We start from the raw sequence: 22,478 nt of genomic DNA, 5'->3' as shown, positions 1-22,478 counted from the left end.
TTGTAATGTTGCCAAAACACAAAACAGCAGCGCTTCGTAGCCATTTAAAGAACACTCTTTCAGCTAGAAGCTGTGAAGAAGAATCTGTTGGCGCAACCACCAGCTTGTTCAATGTAAACATTATTGCGTTTGACGTTTCACAAGCTTTTGCAGCAAGATGAAGTTGGGTAAGGTTTCTTGTGGCACAGTTATGAAGCCTTGTCTGGTGTAAAACAAAACGTGCTATTTTCTATGTTATTTATATATAGCAGTGTGGCAGCGAGGACATCATCGGGACCAGTGGATACGGAGATCGGGAGTTCGATTCCAAGTAGCGGCAAGTACTTTATTTATTCAATTTTTTTTATCTGTATTAACGAGATTTTTAGCCCTGGGCTAGTTCATATCGGGACCCACGCTTTACTTCCCTTCCGAAGGAAGAACTCACATTTTGCGAGTTTGTCGGGAGTGGGATTCGAATTATTCAATTTTAAAAGTAATAATTCCAGTTCCACATGTATCCATAACCTAATTATATTTAATCGTTTAATTTGGGGATGCCGTAAAACTATTATTTAACAACTGCGAAAAGGCTGAAAAAGCGCCTTCTCAAGGTGTTATTCAGTTAGTGGTTACATAGAAGCCGAGAAAAGAGCTATGACTAGGTGGCATAGAAGCTGATTGCACAGCATGTACAAGTGGATTAAGTTCGCCAGATTCATTGGTATAGGGCTTGCATAGAAGCTTCCGTCCATATGTACAACACAGTAACTTAGCATCAAGCCGTTTTGAGGACGCTTTGTTGACGTTTACATCTATCTATATATATATATATATATAAAAATGAGTTTGAAATCCCTTTGAGGCAACAAAACTCACAAACGGCTGAACCGATAAGGATGGATCTTGCACGGTTCGATTCGTTTTCATGGTGGCTGTGTTTATATGTACAAAAAGTTACGAAAATCAACTAGAAAAGTAACAAAATTGAAAAAGAACTAATTTTCTATGAGCTGGGAAGGAAAACAACACGACCGAAATGAAATCAATCTAGAGTGCGGTGCTCAACAGTTGTCAAACCACCACAAGACGGCAAGACAAAGTTTGCCGGGACAGCTAGTTCACAATAAATGTTAGTTGGGAATTGAAGTATTTTCACGAATGCCGAGATTTATTGTACGGTTTGAATTTGGTAGCAAACCATAGCATATATATTTGTAGATGTGTTTGGATGTCAGAAAGTCACAATGTATTTAGAGTTCATTGTTAATATATATAAAAAAAACAAATCGAAATGACCAACCTAATATGTAATTACTTTCAATAGGTGCTAACCAAAGCAACACGACTTGTTGCTAATCCAGTAACAGCAACCTTGTGCAATTTATTCACTGTCCGTATTACGGACGACAGAACACAATTGCTTCTTCTTTGAAACCCAAAAAGCGCAGATTCTGAATTCTTATGCAACATAAATGAGGAGGAATGATAAAAAAGTTGGGAAAAGATTTTGTCTAGACTCGAACCATGGACACCAGGAGTATTATCTACTCACCTTACTTACTACACCAAGGGCCCACATAGCCGAGGCGGTAAACGCACGGGTATTCAGCATGACCATGCTGAGGGTGACGGGTTCGATTCCCGCTCGGTCCAGGATCTTTTCGCAAAGGAAATTTCCTTGACTTCCTTGGGCATAGAGTATCTTCGTGCCTGCCATACGATATACGCATGCAAAATGGTCATTGGCAGAGGAAGCTCTCAGTTAATAACTGTGGAAGTGCTCATGTCTATCACTGGAAAACAATTAAAATCCTTAGAAAAAAATAAGTTGAATTTTCGAGCAGTAAAAAGGTGTTTTCACTTCATGTGCCACAACTTTTTCAATATTAAACCGATTTTCAATCTTTTTTAATGAATCTTTCACGAATAAAATTTCAAATGAGCATTATTTTTTTCCAAAGTCACAAAAAATATTAGTTTTTAAAGACATTCATTTTTTTTCCTCTTTTTACAAGAAAAAGAAACTTTAGGACCCGATGGCTTTTTAACCGCTTTACCAATTTCAAATCGCGCTTTTATATATATTTCTGTTGCCTATATTTATCCTGAACGTAGTATTCGTCAAAGTATTCATTTAATGTGATACTTTTCACCAAAAACTGCCAGAACATGCCCTAAAACTTAATTTTTTTTATATAGAATTGGAGTTTTTTGCATTTTTTTTACTTCAAACCAGATACTAAGCATCTTATTTAGGGATATGGAACACTGCTTTCCTCGCATTTAGAACATAAATAATTCTTATTCAGAACACTCCAAAAATTGAAGTTTAAGGCTTCGATATGATTATTTAGAATAATTGCTTTCACTTTTAGTCCGAAACTAAGCATGATTTTTTTTTTGCCAAAATTCTCATATTTCTTTTGAAACACGTGTTTCAACCATTCAATTTTGATATGGATCCATGTTGAAACCATTTTTTAAACGTAAAGTTTATACACTGCATTCTTAGGCAGCAAAAATATCTACAAAAGCACAATGATCGCTTCTTTTCGCCTTTCCCACATTGACCTGCAATCTGGCGTGGCCCTTAAAAATAGAACATCACCAAATATACACACCAAAGATGCTTGTTAATCATAAAAAAATCTCATGAGTTCCTTGTGTAAGTGTCGATAATCTGTCAATAGTGGAGTATCAATAACGGTCGACCAAGTGACATAAGCGTTGCATAGACATATACACCGTGTCCAACAAGTTCTCATACAAAATACAATTTTAGAAAATATAATTTTATTTCACATCTAAGATTCATATTTTCAAAATGAATGCATGTATTGAAGGGCAACATAATACTGATTAAATAATGCATATGGATTAGAAGAACGTTATTTTCTATTTGTTTTTATAAGCCTGGCAATGCACTCCCGTTTTTTGAAATCCGTTTCCTCCAGCACGCAAGAAAAATGTTCGAAAAGTTTTTCATTCTACGGTAGTTAAATAGAGTCCATAAAGTTAAAACTTGAGTGATATCCCAAGTTTTATACAAAATTGCTATACGAAGGCTGAAACAATACAATTTTAGTGATGATATGGAAAGAAATTTACTAGTATGTAAGCTCAACTTGGACTGATTTCCTTGAAAATGGCCGTTATACTAAAGATAAACATCATAAAACTTATTTTTTTAACAAAATTTTCTACAATTGGGATACAAGCATGTTTTAGAAGTGAGAATGGTGTGAATGAATAAGATAATATGCAGCCATGCTTCTTTAACATAACAAATCTGATTAATAGAGGTAAATGGACATTTTTATTTAATTTACGTTTTATTTTGTACAACAGAAAACGGCTTCGTACTTAACCAATACAGAATCTCATATTTTTTTTTCTCTTCTGGGCATAGTTGCTTCTAGCAATGGTGAGGACAGAAACCTAATTTGTTTCAACTTAAAACCATTATTCGTTAAAATGAGACAAAATATTTACCCATGAAATGACGTGCGTATCAGATGAAATCGACTTACGACACATAAGCGATTAGCAGAGAAGGATAAAGGACAATTAATTCTAAAATATATGCAGTATTTGGTCAGTTTAAGATGACCTTTCAATAAATAAATTTACTTTGAACATCCTAATTACAGATGTAAAATGAGTTCAATTTGATTTTGTATGAGAACTTGTTGGACACGGTGTAGTTAACATTTTCATTGGTATAATAAATGCTTTTCATATTCTGTTCGATAATATTAGCATTCAAGATAAATATTTGTATACTGTTGGTCATATTGTGTACATCCATCGAAGTTACTCTTTTTGACATAATGCTCAGTGAACGTAGGTACTCTTTCATGCAATTAATCTCATAATTGAGCGTGAGCAGCTCGTAATTGCAGAAAAACTTTTTATCCTGTCTTTTTATTGCCATCACCAATCTTAGTTGTCACGTAGCAACGTAGTAATGCATAATTGCTGTCTTAATTATAAGCAAGGCATAACAATTCCACAGCCTCAACAATATTCGTCGTGATACTCAGCACAAAACAGTGATGAGTCCCTAGTTATTCTGAAGAGGACATTCCTCATTTCATTGGACCATGTTCTTCCACCAACATCATAAACTACTCAGGACAAGAGGTTCATGAATCCTCCAAACGTGACCTCGCTTCTTGTAGAATGACATTTTTTGCCGTTGAGCACCGTGCTCGGGTTTTAACACCCCGCGCACAAATGTTGGATAGTTTTTAATGTTTCAATTTATTTCTCAAGATGCTACCCCTTCGCGAGTGCCCTTTGGCAAGAATGACTTTTGTTTAGTTTCCTGCATCTCCCACAAACTCCAGCTAACTGAATTAACTCTTTTTTTCTTCCGTTCCCCCTTTGCAGCGATTTGACGAGGGGCCTACACTGCATCCGGAGCTACACCCGACGATGCATGACACTGGAGCAGCGTAATCGTTTCAATAAACTCTATAATGGCACCCATCAATTCGTGCGGGACCTATGCCGAGAGGGACCCTACCAGAATGAATTCCTAACGCACGCCCCCTGTCTGCAGCGGGTACGACCGGATTACGAGGTATGCGGCCGGAAATACCACAACACGGTCTCGGTCATAACGCAACACCAGCAGCAACAGCAACAGCACCACCAGGCTCGCCACGAGAGGCATCACCAGCAGCAACCGAACCATCACACCGCGGCCGGACGGGACGCCGAAGCGGATGTGCGGACAGTGTGCTGTTCGTTCATCGAGTATCTGGACTGCTCGGAAAGCGTGGCCAAGAAAACGTGCGGCTGGGAAACGGCCAAATTCACGCGCGGGTTCTTGGACAAAATGTCGTCGAATCTGATAAATGTAAGTAGCTAAGTGAGAAACTTTTCTAATGGGTGCAGTTTGAGAACAAATGACTCACTGCTATTGCTATTAGAAGTTGCAATATCCGGTCAAATTGTTTTCTTCGCAAGAAGTATTGTCGGTAGAATATTTGAAACATTGCCAGACGTTTTGACGGATACAGGAAATGCCAGTGGATATTCATGATGAATATCAATTGACTTTTTCGAAGGTAGTCGATGACATTTACCTTAAATATTAGAGATAGAATGGTTCTTCCGTGACTTTCTTGAAGGACTGGTTTAGTCGCACAAGTTTGTCATACATCATATTTTCAAAATGTCGAAATGGCATTTTCAACACTGCTAATATATAAACATAGTTTTTGTTCCGACTCCATTCGAGAAAAAAGTCTTATTGAGATAGGGAAGGAGCATCTCCCAGGAATTCCTGCAGTTATTCCTCCAGAAAAAAGAAATATTCCAAAGATACCTTCTGAAAATTATTCAGAGTTCCCTTGAGATATTGTTCCAGAAATTCTTTGTGAGATTCGTGGAGGAAGTGTTTCATAAAAACCTAAAGATATTTTTTCAGAAATTTCACCAGGCATTTCTGTAGACAGTTATTCAGAGATTTTTTAGAAGTTTGAGGATTATTTCACATTATTAGTTGAAATTGTTTTGAAAAATATGCATGAAATACTTTACAAAGATTTTTTTCAGAAATTTGTTTAGCGACTCTTTCAGAAATTCTTCAGAATTTTCTCGAGGGATTTCTTCGGGAATTCCTCCGGATAGGCTTTTAGGAAGTTTACCTTGGATTTTTTCAGATATTCGTGTAAAGATACCTTCAGAAATTTTACGATTTTTTGAAGTTTTTAAAAAATTTCCTTCAGGGATTCTTTCCGAAAGTCTTCTAGGGATTCTTTGAGTAATTTCTCCGATTTTTTTTTTTCAAAAAATCGTAAGAGGTTAATTCGAAAATTTTCTCCAGGGTTGCCTTCAGAAGTTCCTCTAAGAATAAATTTCTAAAGTTTCTCAAGGGATCTCCAAGGAACATTTTTCTTCGATTGCGGAAATTATTTAATGTTTTTTTTAGAAATTCCTCCAGAGTTTCCTGAAGAATTGTAACTTCATATTCCACCAAGCATTTCTCGATGGTTTCATTTTGATAACCTTCTACATATTTTATCAGTAATGACTAGCAGAGCCGTAGCGTGCGGTTGGCCAGGTTGGCCCCCGCCAAGGGCGCCAGCTTCAGAGGGGCGCCGAAAAGGCCTAAGGCAAAAACTATTTGAGTTTTTTTATGTGCGAAGCAAAATCAATATGCTTTCGAAACTCTAGTGGAAGCTTTTTTTTGTAATTTTCAAAATATTCTTACTGGATAATGTCTAGAAATTACTTCTGAGAGTTTTTTTTCGAATTCATTGATATATGTAACAATTCCACTAAAATAACTTTGAATGGAAAATATTCAGATGATATTATTGTTATGTCCATTAAATGTTTATTTGGAATTAATCTCTCGTAGATGTAGGAGAAATTATCCAAGTCCAAACTATCAGTGAGTTTTTTTTATTTCCTCGAAATTCAGGAATTTCTTTTTTTATCAAGTGCTTTTTTCCGAAAAGTCTTTCAGAACTTTCCAAAAGTTCTTTCAGGAATTACTCTTGGGATTTCTTTGAAAAACTCCTTGAGAAACTTTCAAAAACTCCTTCGGGGATTCTTAAAAATATCATATCAAAAGTTCTTCTGGAGATTCCTCTCGAAATTTCTCGAAGCATTCCTTCTGAAATCCCTGCAGGAGAGATTCTTGAAAAAATATCTTTAAGGATTACTTCAAACCCTTAATTAAATGAAATGCTCAATGTATGAGTTACTATGGGAACAGCGAACTTCCCCTTCGATTTTCTCCGTTCGTGGATTTTTTATTCTTTATTAAAGAGGCTTTCAGCCAGACGCTGGTTCACCTCTTCCGTGGATTTTGTTAGATACGGGGTTTGGTAATGTTAGGCTTGAAATGCGGAATTCCTTCAGAGAATTCTCCTAGTATTTTGTGAGAAAATTTCTCCAGAGAAATAATGTTTCTTAACTTTTTCCAGGAATTCCTTCACTCATTCTTCAAATTCTTCCTTTATTTATTTCTTCACAAACTGCTCCAGGAATTCCTGTAATTCTCTTCATGAAATCCGTTGGAAACTAGCTAAAATGTCTCCTGGATTTTTCTCCGGATGTTTCTGCAAGAATTCCTCCAGAAATTCTTGCATAACTTCATTCATTGATTCCAGTATGTACTCTTCCAGAGACTCCAACAAAAACTCACAGAGATTTTTGCAGAAATTCTTTCAGGTATTCCTCCATTTCCATGGTTTATCTAATGATTACAGAATATTTTCTTACTGATCTTCTTGGAAATATTTTGATTTAACTTCCAAAGGAACTTTTGGTATTTTTTTGTAAAATTTTGGTAAAACCAATTGAACTAATCGCTGAAAATTGCTAACATAGATCGTTTGTGGATTCCTACTTCCAAAACTCAATGAAGTAGTGAAAAATAAAATTCGGTCGAACAAAAAATCCAGAAAAGAAAAAAATACTGTACGATTTCTTGAAGAAGTTATTGCATCATTTATGTTGGGAATCTGAAATGTCATTTCTAATTATGGTGCTGGTCTTAAAGAGATTCTTGAAATGCAAAATGTGTTCGTACTTATGCTCGTATAGGAGAAAAACATTGTGGAAAATGTTTGAGCGACTCCCAAAATCCATCTTCTAAAGAAACTTTGAAAACAAAATAAATAACTACATTTTTTTTAATTAACAATGTCCAATTAACGTGGGGCGCCAGTCTGGATGCTTGCCAAGGGCGCCATGGGACCACGCTACGGCTCTGATGACTAGATGGGTATCTTTAGAAAATCTTCCAGGGAATTTTTCAGAAATCCATCTAGGATTTTTTAAATCTTCCATGGATTCCTTCAGAGATTTCTGAATCAAACCCTTTAGAACATCCTCCATGGATTCTTTAAGAAATTCTTCAATTGATTTTCTCCAGAAGTTTCCCTGAGAATTCCGTAATAAATTATTCCGGTAATTCCTTTACAAGATCTTCCATGGAGTTCTTTAAAAATTGCATCAAATGTTCCTGCAGAAGTTCTTACAGTTTTTTTATACAAAAATTCTCCAGGGATATTGATAAACTATTTCTGTAATTTGCTTCAAAGATTGTTGCAATAAAAATATAAGATTTCCTCTGAAATTTGTTCAAGAGATGCTTTTTGAAATTTCTCTTTTATCCAGAAAATCTTTCATGGCATTCTTCCAGAATTGCTCAATTGATGTCTCAATAGGACGCAATCCGTGAAGTACTAGATTGGAAGTAGTATGTTGGATTTTTGTATGGTGAGATGATCATCTCCATTTCTGCAATGAAATGGTGCAAACAGCGTGGGTATTATGATTTATCGCCTAATTTGATGCTGTTTTAGCAAAATTTTGTGTAACTGTGTTGTTGAAGTTGCAAGAAATAAATAATACAACAATGCAATTACCCAAACATTTGCTCATACAGCATCAAATTAAGCAACGCTGTGCATCATTTCATTGCAGAAATGAAGAATTGATCATCTCACCATACAAAAATCCAGCTCACTGCTTTGAATCTAGTACTTAATTGATTGCGTCCTATTAAATATTCCAGGGATCCTTTCAGTAAATCTTTAAAAGATTCCTCCGGAATTCCTCCAGGATGATATAAACCCCTTCATGATTTTTTTTTTTCAGAAATTCCTCCAGAGTTTTCTTTCGAAATACCTATCAGATGGCTCTGCACGGGTAGCAAACATTTCCTCACAAAAAAACATATTATTAGCCTGGTGCTGAAGAAACATAATTAATGCTAATGTCCTCTGGAGATATTCAAAATTCGACCGTTGTCCTACTTCAATAAAAACTTTAGAAATGTCCCTTGAAAACCTTCCATGGATGCTCAAAGAAGTTCTTCCGTAAATTCTTTCAAGAAAAACCTCGGAGATTATTTCGGAAAATCTATCACAGATTTCTTTAGAAATTCCTCCAGCAATTCCATCAGAAAAAAAAAACACAATTTACAATTCCTCCAGAAATGATTTCAGGGATACATTTGGAAAATCCTTCAAACAATCTTTACTAAATCCCTCCAAAGTTTTTTCGATTACGTCTTCCAGCGATTCCTTCAAAGTTTCGTTGTAAAAACTTCAAGAGTTCCTCTTGAAATTTATCCACAGTTTCCATCGGGAATCTCATCAAGGATTCCTTCAAAAATTCTTCCAAGGAGTCCTTCAGAAAATATTCCATGGATTCCTTCCGAAATTCCTCTAAGAATATCTTCGCAAAAAATTTTACAAGGAATACTGCAGACATTCCTCTAGGAATTCTTCCAGACAATATTCTAGTGATTTCCTTCCATGGATTTTTTTTTAAGAATTCCTCCAAGGATCCTCCAAGTATCCCAGGGACTCTTTCAAAGATTAATTTGGTAGTTTTCCCCAAAGATTCCTTCAGGCATTTCTGAAGAAATTTCAAGAAGCTTCACTAGAAATTTATCAAGGACTCTTTTAGAAAATCTAGCATTGACTGCTTCAGAAATTCTTCCATGAATTTCTTTAGATTTTTTTATAGCTTTCTGAAGATATCCTTCAAGAGATTGTTTTTGAAGATCTTCTGCGAATTGGTCCAGAAATTCCTTTAGGAATCGCTTCACAGTATCCCTTTTTTTTCAAAATTTCTATTGATTGGTTCATATTTTAAAGAATTTATTTGAAAATCCTCTACGGATTCCTAAATTATTTCCTAATGATTGCATTCAGAAATTGCTCCGGCAATTCTTTCAGAATATCGAAAATTCTATTTTTTGTAATTTTTTTCAGGGATTCCTGTAGGAAATCTTCCAAAGATTTTTCAGAAACTGGTCCGATGTTTCTTTCAGGAATTCTTTTACTCTTTTTATGTTTGATTTCTTACCAAAACCATCCAAGGATTTATCATGGTGTTCCTTATTATAGTTTGTTTCTGAACATCTTCCAGGGAGTTTTTCAGAAATTTCAATACAGATTTATCCATGGATCCCGTTAGAAAATCTTTCTTGTATCATTTCCAAAAAGCTTCATGGATTCCTTTAGATATTCTTTAGGGATTCTTCCAGAAAATCTTCGAAGGATTCTTTCAGATATTGCTCCTGGAATTCCTATAAAACATAATATCTTCCAACATTTCCTACAAAAACTACTCCAGAAATCTAACCCGGGGCTTCTTTAAAAAAAAATCTCCAGGGTGTTCTTCAGATATTCCTCTTGGATTTTTTCCAAGGAACGCTTCAGAAATTCCTCTGTCTAGGGATTCTTTTTTTCAGAAATTATTCCAAGGATTGGTAAGCCTCCCAAGGATTCCTTTAGAAATTTCTCCAGTCCAGGGACTTGTTCAAAGACTCATTTGAAAGTTTTCCCCAATGATTTTTTCAGAAATTTCTCAAGAGATCCCTTCAGATTTTCTTCTAGGAGTTCCTTCAGAAATTCATTGATGATTCTTTTAGAAAATCCAGCATGAAGTACCTCAGAAATTCCTCCATTAATTTCTACAGGAATTCCCCAAAGCTTCCTGCAGAAATCTTTCAAGAGATTCTTTTTGAAGATTTTCCACGAGTTTGTTCACAAATTCCTCCAGAAGTTCCTTTGGGAATTGCTTCTGATTTCCACAACTTTACAACTTTTCTATTGACTGGTTTTTAAGAATTCTTTCAATAATCTTTCATGGATTTCTAATATAATTTTCTCATGAATGCTTCTAGAAATTACTCCAGTTATTGTTTCAAAAAGTCTGATTTTTTTCGTATTTTTTTTTAAGAGAATCTTTCAAAGATTCTTTAAGAAAGTGTTTCGTTCAGAAGATCTTTAAATCTTCTACTCCTTTCATGAAAAATCTTTGAAGAAACAAGACTTTCCTTATCATAGTTGGTTTCCGAAAATTGTTTAGGGATTCCGATAGTAAATCTTTTTTGTATTATTTCCGAAATAGCTCCACGGACTCCTTTAGATATTCTTTAGGCATTCATTCAGAAAAGCTCTAATGGATTCTTTCAGATAATGCTCCTAAAATTCCTACAAAACACAAAATCTTCCAATATTTGGTTTCAGAAATTACTCTAGCAGTTCCTTTCCAAATCTATCCTTCTAAGAATTTCTTCAGTTATTTTTTTCCTGAATGCTACAGAAACTCCTCTAGGGTTTCATCCAGAAAATATTCTAGGGGTTTCCTTCCATGGTTTTTTAGATTTTTTTTCTAAGGATCCTTCCAGAAAACTTTCCAAGGATTCCTTCAGAAATTTCTTCAGCGATTTCTCCTAAGATACATTTGGAAATTTCGGATTTTTTTTTTTTCACTCCAGAAATTTATCGAGGGTTATTTTAGAAAATCTGGCATAGATTGCATCAGAAATTAATCCACGAATTTCTTCATACCCCAGAGCTTCATGCAAGAATTGCTGATTCTTTTTGAAAATCTTCCACGGATTTGTTCACAAATTCCTCCAAAAACTCCTTTAGCAAATGCTTCCCAATTTCACAAGTTTTTAAAATTTCTATTAACTTGTTCAGATTTTTTTACGAATTGTTTGATTTTTTTCCATGCATTTCTAATTAAATTTCCTCCAAATCCAGTGATTCTTTCAGAAACTCAAATAAATTTTATCAAAAATTCCTTTCAAAGGATATTTCAAAAATGATTCCAATGTGGCCTTTGCCAATTCTTTGATATTTTACTCTTTTAATAGAAATACTTTGAAGAGTTATTCAACAAAATCTTCCAGGGATTAAGATATTTCTTATAAGTTTCCTTCTGAAAGTCTTCGAGAGCCTCTAAGATTTTTTTCAGAAATTTTTCTAAGAATTGCTTCAATAAGTCATTCATGGATTTCTTTAGAAATTATACCGGAGATCCATTCAGAAAATCTTTAGGGATTCCCTAATAATTTTTTTTCACGGATTCCTACAGAATTGTTTCCTAAAATTCCTCTAAACGTTCTGTGGTAATTCGTACAACTGTTCCTTCAAGAACTAATCCTGAGTTTTCTGATTCGCTGGAAATTTTACAGAAATACCCGCCTGAGTATCTCAAGGAGTTTCTTTTCTCCAAATAGGTATTCCTGTAGGAATTCATCTGAAGGTTCTGGCCATTGGCGAATCTAGCTTTTTCGTGTTTTCATCGTCCTCTTTCTCGTATTTGCTTAGGAGAGTGAGCAAGAACAGCAAGGGTCAAAACCATGCATGGTTTCTAAACATTTCTCAAAAGATTCTTCCAGCAATCTCTAGGTGTTTCACAAGGAGTTTCCTCAGGTATTTCCGCGGGATTTTTCCTTAGAAATTAGGAGTGGCAATAGTTCAAATTCATCATGTATGATTATTATGATGAAATTACAATATTTTATTCCAATGTTATCACCAGCATCATGCTCCCAAATGCCCGGAAGACTAAGTTTTCCAATGACTATTTAAAACACCATTGCTACTTTTTTTTTTGGCAAAATCGTATGAACTTTATTTAAAATTAACAAACTGTTTTCCTATTATGAGAACAAAAAAATCGATTGCACGTCAATAACAAGATGCACTTGAGAGAAGTAAGTTTTATAGGGAGTATTTTTTGTTTTATTTTTAATTACTTCAATAAAAAAAAAAATTTCATGCAATACTGGCATAGGGTGAAATACTGCAGTCATTTTCATAGGGGCCTATCAGTATAGTGACGCCAAAATTTGGAATAACCAGCTCTAATTTTACCATGCTGAGAAGTATATGTATGTAGAGTTATTTGGACAAAATAATATACATATTTCGTAATGGAAAAGATGCTTGTTGACGATCTAGCAGCTAGAACCAATCTTATCCGGAAAACGCCTGTAAATAGGTGAAGGTCTGTAACCCATTTGCAAATTGATGTGAATCAAATCACACCAGTTTTTATTTGCACACGCTAATGTAAACAATGTGTCTAAAAATGTGTCACCCACCAGAGCGCTAGATAGGCCAGCCAAGGCATTTGATATTGCGCATTAGAGGATGATAAACAGAATGATTACAACAAATTGCCATCAATCAAAACACAACTAACTCGCGACATTCCATATCTTCTGTCTTGTTTTCAGATGTACTGCGAAGATTACTACAACTCCAACAAGTGCCCCTCGACGCAGTCCGCTGGCATCAGCGTCAAACCTAGCAGCATCACCAGCTTCCTGGTACTGCTGGTGCCAAGTGCGCTGTCCTTCGTGAGCACGTGCTTCTCCGGTTTCAGCCTACTTCGGTTACGATAAAACCACGCTGTTGGGTGGTACAAGATTTCCAAACTCCAGAAACATATCTCAGTAGGCGCACCACGCGATCCCAGCTGTAGTCTCGAACGGCTCTCGTCTTACACCTTTAGCTAAACTTCCCTATCCGCTCACTGCTCAGTCATTTTGAAGACGTAAATGACAAATTTGTTAGCATAGGTTATGTAACATGGAAGTGCGAGAGGCAATTGAACACATTGTAGACAACGCCAGCAGCTAATGAACAAGCGAGAGTGCAATTAGTATTAATTAATTTATTGACTTGAATTAGTGGCCAGGGTTGAGGTGTTCCTAACCACTTTACCGTTCATTTGTTAGATCTGAAACAAAAAAAAAGTGGATCACAGAAAGGGCGTGACTCATATTGTTAAATTGACTTCAGTAGAGCTACATCAAAGATGAGCACCATAATAACTGAAGATAATAATTATTGAGCAACCGTTCCGTCTATATTAGTTTTAGAGTGCGTCAGGTTAGATAAGGTCAGTTCAAGAATTTAGTACGGTTAAGATTACAAAAGAATTGTACATATGAGAGTTTATGTTGCTTACCATAAAGTAGCCAATGCCTATGGTATGATTTAAAAATGTAGCTTTAGGTAGTACTATACTAAAATTCTGAGTTAATATTACACATGCAAAACCTTTATTAAACAAGCTCCATTTGTAAAAGACTAGCAAATTTCAATAAGATGTAACATATTTCCCATAAACTGAAACCAAATATTACATGATAAGTTATTGAAAATAGATATCATTGATTTTTTTGAAGAAATAGTAAATGAGATTCTACAACTTTATAATACTATAACAATCCGAATTGCCTAACCTAACTAAATACTTCTCCAGAGAGTTAGCAACTTTCGGTCGAAATTAGTCTCTTCAAACCAACACATTGATCTCTGTTATACTCTCTCTGATGGAAATTTTATTAGCTTTTTAAAAACACTCCTGATTTTCATGAAACGAAATATATGTTCTAGGCTACCTCAAATTATTATGGCAAAGTAATAAAAGTGGTCATATTCCAAAAAAAATATTTTCCTTAATATTTCTGCTGCTGTGTTCCTACCGTTGCGGTAGTGTTCCTAATGTTGCGGTATCCCATAAGATTTCAATGGGATACCGCAGCAATAGGAACCGAAATTAAATTTTACCTCCATAATAAAAACAGTGTGCCTAAGGTTGTGGCAAGCGATTATTGATCAAAAACAGAGAGAAACTATAGTTTTCATATTTTTCTCAGCAAATTTGGATAGATAACTACCGACTAACGTTTTGAAAACCTTTATTAGATGGTTCGATCATATTTTTTTTAACCTTCCTTAAGTCTTCAGTACACGCTTTGCCAAGTGTGCAAATTTTTCGGCACGCATAACCCAGCAGGCCAACAGCGGCTGCAGCAACATTGACAAAACATCGGAAATGTCAAGCGTTTGCTTTGATGTTGGTTGATGCGTGCGGAAAAGTTTGCAAACTTGGCAAAGCATGTACCAGGGATGGGAACACTCACTTGCAAAGAGTTACACTGACTTGCTATTTTCTCAGCTCAGAAGCGTGCAATCAAGAAACGATGTATGGACGACTTTTGCCTTGTGGTTTTGTCTAAAACTTCGCCGAATAGAGTCGTGACAGAGCTGTGAAAGCGATTCTCCACGATGTGAGTGTAATTTACATTCACCTCGTGTAGAGTTGCTTTCGCAACTCCCTCACGACTCCGGTATGCGTGTGCGACACCTACTCTATTCGGCAAAATTTTAGACAAAATCACGAGGCAAAAGTCGTGCTTACATCGTTTTTTTGATTGCACGCTTCTGAGCTGAGAAAACTGCAAGTGAGTGTAACCCTTTGCAAGTGAGTGTTCCCATCCTTGGCGTGTACTGAAGGCTTTTAGTCCCTAAAAAAAGTTACAAATAAGACCCTGAAGTCATTTTTGACCCCAAACTTTGGACAGCTTGCAAATCTCAGCGGCTTGTCCGATTTTGGATCTCTTTGGCTCAAATGAAAGGGGCACAAGTCTAGTTTTCAAAACCACCGGAGAAATCCGGATTTGGCCACTGTGGCCACCGGGAACCAGCTTTAACTGAAAAATGCCGCTTTAGAGACCCTAACTTTGGCAAGCTATAACTTCGCAACGAAACAATTAATCAGGACCGTCCAAGAATCGTTATACAGGTATTTATTTACTTGGACTTTGATTATTGCAAATTTAGATAAAACTTTCCGTTTTACGGTAGAATGAAAAGCTACCGCAGCTGTCAGACTACTGATTTTCACTGAGGTATCATCGATCTACCCTAGCGAGCCGAAGCGATGCCTTGGATAACCTTGGATACGACGTCGATGATCATTGTTTGTTGTTGGTTTTCAGTTCAATTCACCTTGCAAGCATGCTTTGATTTGGCCTTCAGTTTCAATGATAGGATGATTTTCAAGCCTGCGGTAGGACTTTGACAGCTGCGGTAGAACTCGGCGGCTACCGCAGAGTGGAAATTTTTCTAAAAATCCGCAATATAGACATTAATATTGACTAATTATTGAGAACCGGTTCCGGAAATCCAGAACATCCGAAATATTAGTTTTTATCATTGCTATGTGCTTGAAAATCAACAAATGTACATATTCCCTTTATGCATTTTATTGCATGACTTCTCTGCACACTTCACTGAAATGAGAAACATATTGTTTAGGGCCATTTTTGAAGGGTTCTGGGCAGGTCAGGTCAATGCAGAACGGGTTACAGGAAGGTGGTCAATTGGGTAATGACAATGAATTTCGTATAGTTTTCGCTCCAAAACCCGGCGCCACATGGTTCAACCTTCGTAGATTTTCATGTCTGTTGTTCTTGTGATACACAAAGAGATTGTTAGTTATCTTCTTCTTCTTGGCATAACACCCCTACTGGAAATACGTTTGCTTCTCAGTTTAGTGTTTAATGAGCACTTCTACTGGCATTTACTGAGAGCTTTCTCTGCCAATCATTATTTTACATATGTATATCGTTTGGCAGGGACGAAGATACTCTATGCCCTAGGAAGTAAAGGTAATTTCCCTTACGAAAAGTTCCTAGGATGACCGTAAATCGAAACCGTCACCCTCAGCATGATCATGCTGAATGCCTCTACAGCTATGGTTAAAGGGGCCCCAAATGAAGAGTCATATTGATTCCACGTGGTCACCGGAGTGGCCACCGGAGAAATCCATATTGTACTGCTCTCAGATTTTTACAACAAATTTAAGGCTTTTGACGGCTCAATTTAAATCGTTTAAATTTATATTTACAGTCATAATTTGTAATGTTCTGGTATAAATATGAACAAATGATGATCTCGATTTTGCCTGGCGATTTTCGACTGTAAAGTTGTGTAAAGACTGTAAACGTTGGAGCCAAGAAAACAAATTCGTAGGCCTATTTATTAAGACTGCAAGGAGGACCAAAGTTCGTTCAAAGATGATATCGATCTTTTCAGGCCATGGTCACCAGAGAAACTCAAATTGTGTTTTACAACATAAGTAGGGTAACCAATTTAATTTGGACCCCCATATATTTTTGACCCCCTGAGTCGCATTATCATAACATTCACAGATTGAATGAAGAGATGACGAACATCTTTAGAATCATTCGCTAAATTAGATTGTTCTGCACGAGCAGCAATTATTTCCTCACTGGAAATACCTTGAAATTATTTTTTGTCAATCTCGTCATCCGTGCGAGTGTCGCGGCTTTTTTACGAAAAGAGAATGTGGTGCTGGGGAAACTCGCACGGGAGATCATCATTTGTTCATATTTATTGTTGGAAATAAAAAACACAGGCGAGGCTTTGTTGTCCAAACCCAGGCACTGACTGATATCGCTACCAGCTCAGTGTCTCTCCTTTATTCAATCTAGGTATAACATATTTACAATTTATTTCCATTTACCTACCAGTTGATACCTAGCTCTCCACTGAGCTGTGTGATGCACCTCCAAGGATGTACCTACCATTCAACACTCCTCCTCATCACACACTCTCAGATCCGACGCGTCCCGAGCTTCACCTGGCGACGTACTCCTCCAGCCTACCGAGCTCCTCCTTAGCAACCGAGCTACCCTCCTCCTGGCTCCAAGCAGACTCTGCTACCAGGCCCTGGCTCCAAGCTACGTCTGCTACTAAGAGGCTACCAAGCTCCTCCTGGCTCGAAGCGTCAAGTACCTTCTGCCATCCAGCTCCCAGCGTCCATCGATCAGCCAGCACCCTCTGCCTCTTGGTTCCAGCGCAGGTCCCACACGGCTATCAATCCTCATCGAGTGTTGGTCCCCTCACCGCATCTTGGTGTCTCAACGAATATTGGCACCAGGCCTCATCGCATCTTGACACCTCATCGGGTATTGGCCTCCTCATCGTATCTTGGATACCGCATCTCGGTCTCCTCGCTTCCCGAACCACCACCAGGGCGTCCCTGGGCCCATAACCTGTTGGAAATAAAAAACACAGGCGAGGCTTTGTTGTCCAAACCCAGGCACTGACTGATATCGCTACCAGCTCAGTGTCTCTCCTTTATTCAATCTAGGTATAACATATTTACAATTTATTTCCATTTACCTACCAGTTGATACCTAGCTCTCCACTGAGCTGTGTGATGCACCTCCAAGGATGTACCTACCATTCAACATTTATACCAGAACATAGAACTGTAAATATAAAATTCAAGTAAATACCTGTCTAACGATTCTTGGACGGTCCTGATTACTTGTTTCGTTGCAAAGTTATAGTTTGCCAAAGTTAGGGTCTCTAAAGCGGCATTTTTTAGTTATAGCAGGTTCCGGTGGCCACAGCGGTCAAATCCGGATTTCTCCGGTGGTTTTGAAAACTAGACTTGTGCCCCTTTCATTTGAGCCAAAGAGATCCAAATTCGGACAAGTCACTGATTTTTGCGAACTGTCCAAAGTTTGGGGTCAAAAATGACCTTAGGGTCTTATTTGTAACTTTTTCATGGGAGCGCCCCTAGGGGTCGTTCAATGTTCGTAATGAAAACGTATTCACTGCCTTCCAGATGGAGAATGGAATACAGTGAATACATTTTGATTGTTAACATTGATGCCTTGAAAACTGTTTTCAAATTTTCAATGATGACGGTGATATCAATGACAAATCCTTCAACCTTAAGCTGGTCAAGGGCTTACAGTTGATGGATAGTTTAATTCGAAATTCCACCAACAGGCGGCGCTAGTGAGCTAACAAATTTCATTTTTCATATATATCAGGATCCTGATTACTTAGAAAGATGGTTTCTTTCTAAAGCTCAAAGCTGTTATCCTTTGATGAAAAATTTCGTAACTATGAAGCACTAATTACAAATTTGCAGAAGCTTGTAAATAATTGAAATGTTTAAAAATAAGTACACAACACGCTGTGATTTATTTCCCTTTGGACTTGGTTCATTTAACTCTTAGATACAGTAGTTTAATGAACGGCAGGGCAGTTTAAAGTGTTACTACAGTGCGAGAAATAAGTATAAAGACAGAGCCGTTTTCCATACAAAATAATCATGTTTAGGGATCAAAATCTCTTTTTCTAGCGATTCGATTGTTATGGAATTTTGTCTGCAACCTTAAAATAACTAGAATTTTGGCTTGAAATATAAATTATCATCCATAAAAACGTTTATATTAACTTTTTAGATTCAAATAAATATAAAGACACTGTGTGCCGTGCGGTCAGGCTAAGGCCGGGGTGGCCTCTGCTGTACATAGTAGTCGCCTCCATTCCACTCGGTCCATGGCTGTTTGTCTCCAGTTCCGCACTCTGCGTAGGGTCCGCAGATCGTCCTCCACTTGGTCGACCCACCTAGCTCGCTGCGCTCCACGTCTTCTTGTACCGGTCGGATGACTCTCGAGAACCATTTTAGTCGGGTTGCTATCCGACATCCTGATGACGTGACCCGCCCACCGTAGCCTCCCGATTTTCGCGGTATGGACGATGGTTGGTTCTCTCAGCAGCTGATGCAGCTCGTGGTTCATTCGCCTTCTCCAAGTCCCGTCTTCCATCTGCACTCCGCCGTAGATGGTACGCAACACCTTCCGTTCGAAAACTCCAAGGGCGCGTTGGTCCTCTGCACGTAGGGTCCATGTTTCGTGCCCATAGAGGACGACCGGTCTAATCAACGTTTTGTAGATGGTTAACTTCGTGTTACGGCGAACTTTATTCGATCGTAGAGTTTTGCGGAGTCCAAAGTAGGCACGATTTCCTGCCACAATGCGCCTCTGAATTTCTCTGCTGGTGTCGTTGTCGTCGGTCACCAGTGAGCCCAAGTACACGAATTCTTCAACCGCCTCGATTTCATCACCGTCGATATGAATTCGGGGTGGCGGGCGCGGTGATTCCTCCCTGGAGCCCTTTGCCATAATGTACTTTGTCTTCGACACATTAATGACTAATCCGATTCGCCTGGCTTCCCTCTTTAGTCGGATGTACGTTTCCGCCATCGTCTCAAATTTACGAGCAATAATATCAATATCATCGGCGAAACCAAGCAGCTGAACGGACTTCGTGAAAATCGTCCCACTCGTGTTTATCCCCGCTCTTCTTATTACACCCTCCAAAGCAATGTTGAACAGCAAGCACGAAAGACCATCACCTTGCCGTAACCCTCTGCGAGATTCGAAGGGACTCGAGAGTGTCCCTGATACTCGAACTACGCACATCACTCGATCCATCGTCGCCTTGATCAACCGTATCAGTTTATCCGGGAATCCGTATTCGTGCATAATCTGCCATAGCTGTTCTCGATCGATTGTATCATACGCCGATTTGAAATCGATGAACAAGTGATGTGTGGGCACGTTGTATTCGCGGCATTTCTGCAACACCTGGCGGATGGCGAACATCTGGTCCGTTGTAGCGCGTTCACCCATGAATCCAGCCTGATATTGCCCCACGAACTCTCTTGCAATCGGTGATAGACGGCGGCATAAAATTTGAGAGAGTATCTTGTAGGCAGCGCTCAGTAGTGTGATCGCGCGGTAGTTTCCGCAATCCAACTTGTCGCCCTTTTTGTAGATGGGACACACGATACCTTCCATCCATTCCTCCGGTAATACTTCCTCCTCCCAAATCTTGGTAATGACCCAGTGTAGTGCTCTCACCAGTGCTTCTCCACCGTATTTTAGAAGCTCGCTTGGTAGTTGATCTGCTCCAGCGGCTTTGTTGTTTTTCAACCGGCTAACCTCCTCCTCAATCTCTTGAAGGTCAGGGGCCGGAAGTCTTTCGTCCTGTGCACATACTCCTAGATCTGTTACCACGCCACCTTCGGTACTTGCAACGTCGCCATTGAGGTGCTCATCGTAATGCTGCCGCCACCTCTCGACCACCTCACGTTCGCTCGTGAGAATATTCCCGTGATTATCTCGGCACATGTCGGCTTGTGGCACAAAGCCTCTGCGCGAGCGGTTCAGCTTCTCGTAGAACTTTCGTGTGTCCTTAGCGCGGTACAGCTCTTCCATCGCTTCGCGATCTCGTTCTTCCTGCTGGCGCTTCTTCATCCGGAAGACTGAGTTCTGCCTGTTCCGCGCCTGTTTGTAACGTGCCTCATTCGCTCTCGTACGGTGTTGCAGCATTCTCGCCCATGCTGCATTCTTCTCGTTTTTCAACTGTTCACATTCGCCGTCGTACCAGTCGTTTCTGTGATTCGGAGTCGCGAAGCCTAGTGCTGTAGCCGAGGTACTGCCTATGGCGGATCGGATGTCCCTCCAGCCATCTTCAAGTGTAGCTGCGCCAAGCTGCTCTTCCGTTGGTAGGGCCACTGCTAACTGCTGCGCGTAGTCTTGAGCCACTTCTACGTTACGAAGTTGCTCGATGTTGAGCCGCGGCGTTCGACTTCGACGCGTGGTGATAACTGTCGAAAGTTTTGAGCGCATGCATACAGCGACTAAGTAGTGATCCGAATCTATATTCGCACTGCGGTATGTGCGGACGTTGGTTATATCCGAGAAGAATTTACCGTCGATTAGAACGTGGTCGATTTGGTTTTCTGTTTGGTGGTCGGGTGATCTCCAGGTGGCTTTGTGGATATCTTTGCGGGGAAAGAAGGTGCTTCGGACTACCATACCACGGGAGGCTGCAAAGTTTACGCATCGCTGGCCGTTATCATTCGATACGGCGTGCAGGCTGTTTCGCCCGATTACCGGTCTGTACATTTCCTCCCTTCCTACCTGCGCGTTCATGTCGCCGACAACGATTTTCACGTCACGCGGCGAGCAACCAACATAAAGACACTGATTTCCATATAAAAATGTGTCTTTATATTTATTTGATTCTGAAAAGTCGATATAAACGTTTTTATGGATGATGATTTATATTTCTAGCCAAAATTCTAGTTATTTTAAGGTTGCAGACAAAATTCCATAACAATCGAATCGCTAGAAATAGAGATTTTGATCCCTAAACATGATTATTTTGTATGGAAAACGGCTCTGTCTTTATACTTATTTCTCGCACTGTAGAAACGCTCCAACTTCGTGAAGAGTTAACCAGTTAAGGCCAAATTCATACCTCTTGTTCTTTTTGTTTTCATGGGTGCTCACTTCTAACAAAAAATACAAAAATAAGAAACAAAACAAACAGCGCTTCAATCCTTTGTTTTTCGTAGGATGAAAATGGGAGCCACATGCTTAAGAAGAGAACCAATACCCTATCTCAGGATCCTGATTATTTAGAGAGTTAGTTTCTTCGGCAAAGTTGTTCAGCTGGTCAAGGGCTTTCAGATTATGGGCCGTATGATTCGTGATTTCATCACTAGGCGGCGCTAGAGAGCAAACAAATTTTAAATTTCACATATCTCAGCATCCTGATCCTTTAGAAAGATGGTGTTTTCGGCAATATTATATGGTAGATCAAGCGCTTTCAGAATAATCGTTGGCATTTTTAGAGTAACTACAATAGGACAGATCGGTGAAGTACTAGATTTGTAGTAATGAGCTGAATTTTAGTATGGTTTCTGCAATGAAATGGTGCAAAAAGCGTGGGTATTATGATTCCATGCCTAATTTGATGCTGTTTGAGCAAAACTTTGGGCAACAGTGTTGTTGTTTTCTCCATTTCTTGCAACATAAACAACATAGTTATCCAAAGTTTTGCTCAAACAGCATCAAATTAGGCAAGGAATCATAATACCCACGCTTTTTGCACCATTTCATTGCAGAAACGGAGAATTGACCTTCTCACCATACTAAAATTCAGCTCATTACTACAAATCTAGTACTACACCGAACGTGCCCCATTAAAATATATGACTTTATACAAATTCCAAAAATG

At 38.4% G+C, this 22,478-nt stretch overlaps 1 protein-coding gene across 1 annotated transcript in view; it reads left to right on the top strand.

Annotated features, from left to right (window-relative positions):
- The window catches only part of LOC109418659 (uncharacterized), a 116,694-nt gene extending 102,688 nt beyond the window's left edge, over positions 1-14,006 (top strand). The window contains exons 3-4 of the mRNA XM_019692878.3: positions 4,375-4,846; positions 13,001-14,006. Of these exons, the coding sequence (XP_019548423.3) occupies positions 4,375-4,846; positions 13,001-13,168 (640 nt within the window). The 3' untranslated portion in view covers positions 13,169-14,006. The remainder of the gene's footprint in view (positions 1-4,374; positions 4,847-13,000) is intronic.
- Positions 14,007-22,478: the final 8,472 nt, after the last annotated feature.

This window comes from Aedes albopictus, chromosome 3 (assembly GCF_035046485.1).
Source record: "Aedes albopictus strain Foshan chromosome 3, AalbF5, whole genome shotgun sequence".
Lineage (NCBI taxonomy): Eukaryota > Metazoa > Arthropoda > Insecta > Diptera > Culicidae > Aedes > Aedes albopictus.
Note: the sequence above shows the minus strand (reverse complement) of the source record. Positions and strands in the feature narration are given on the sequence as shown.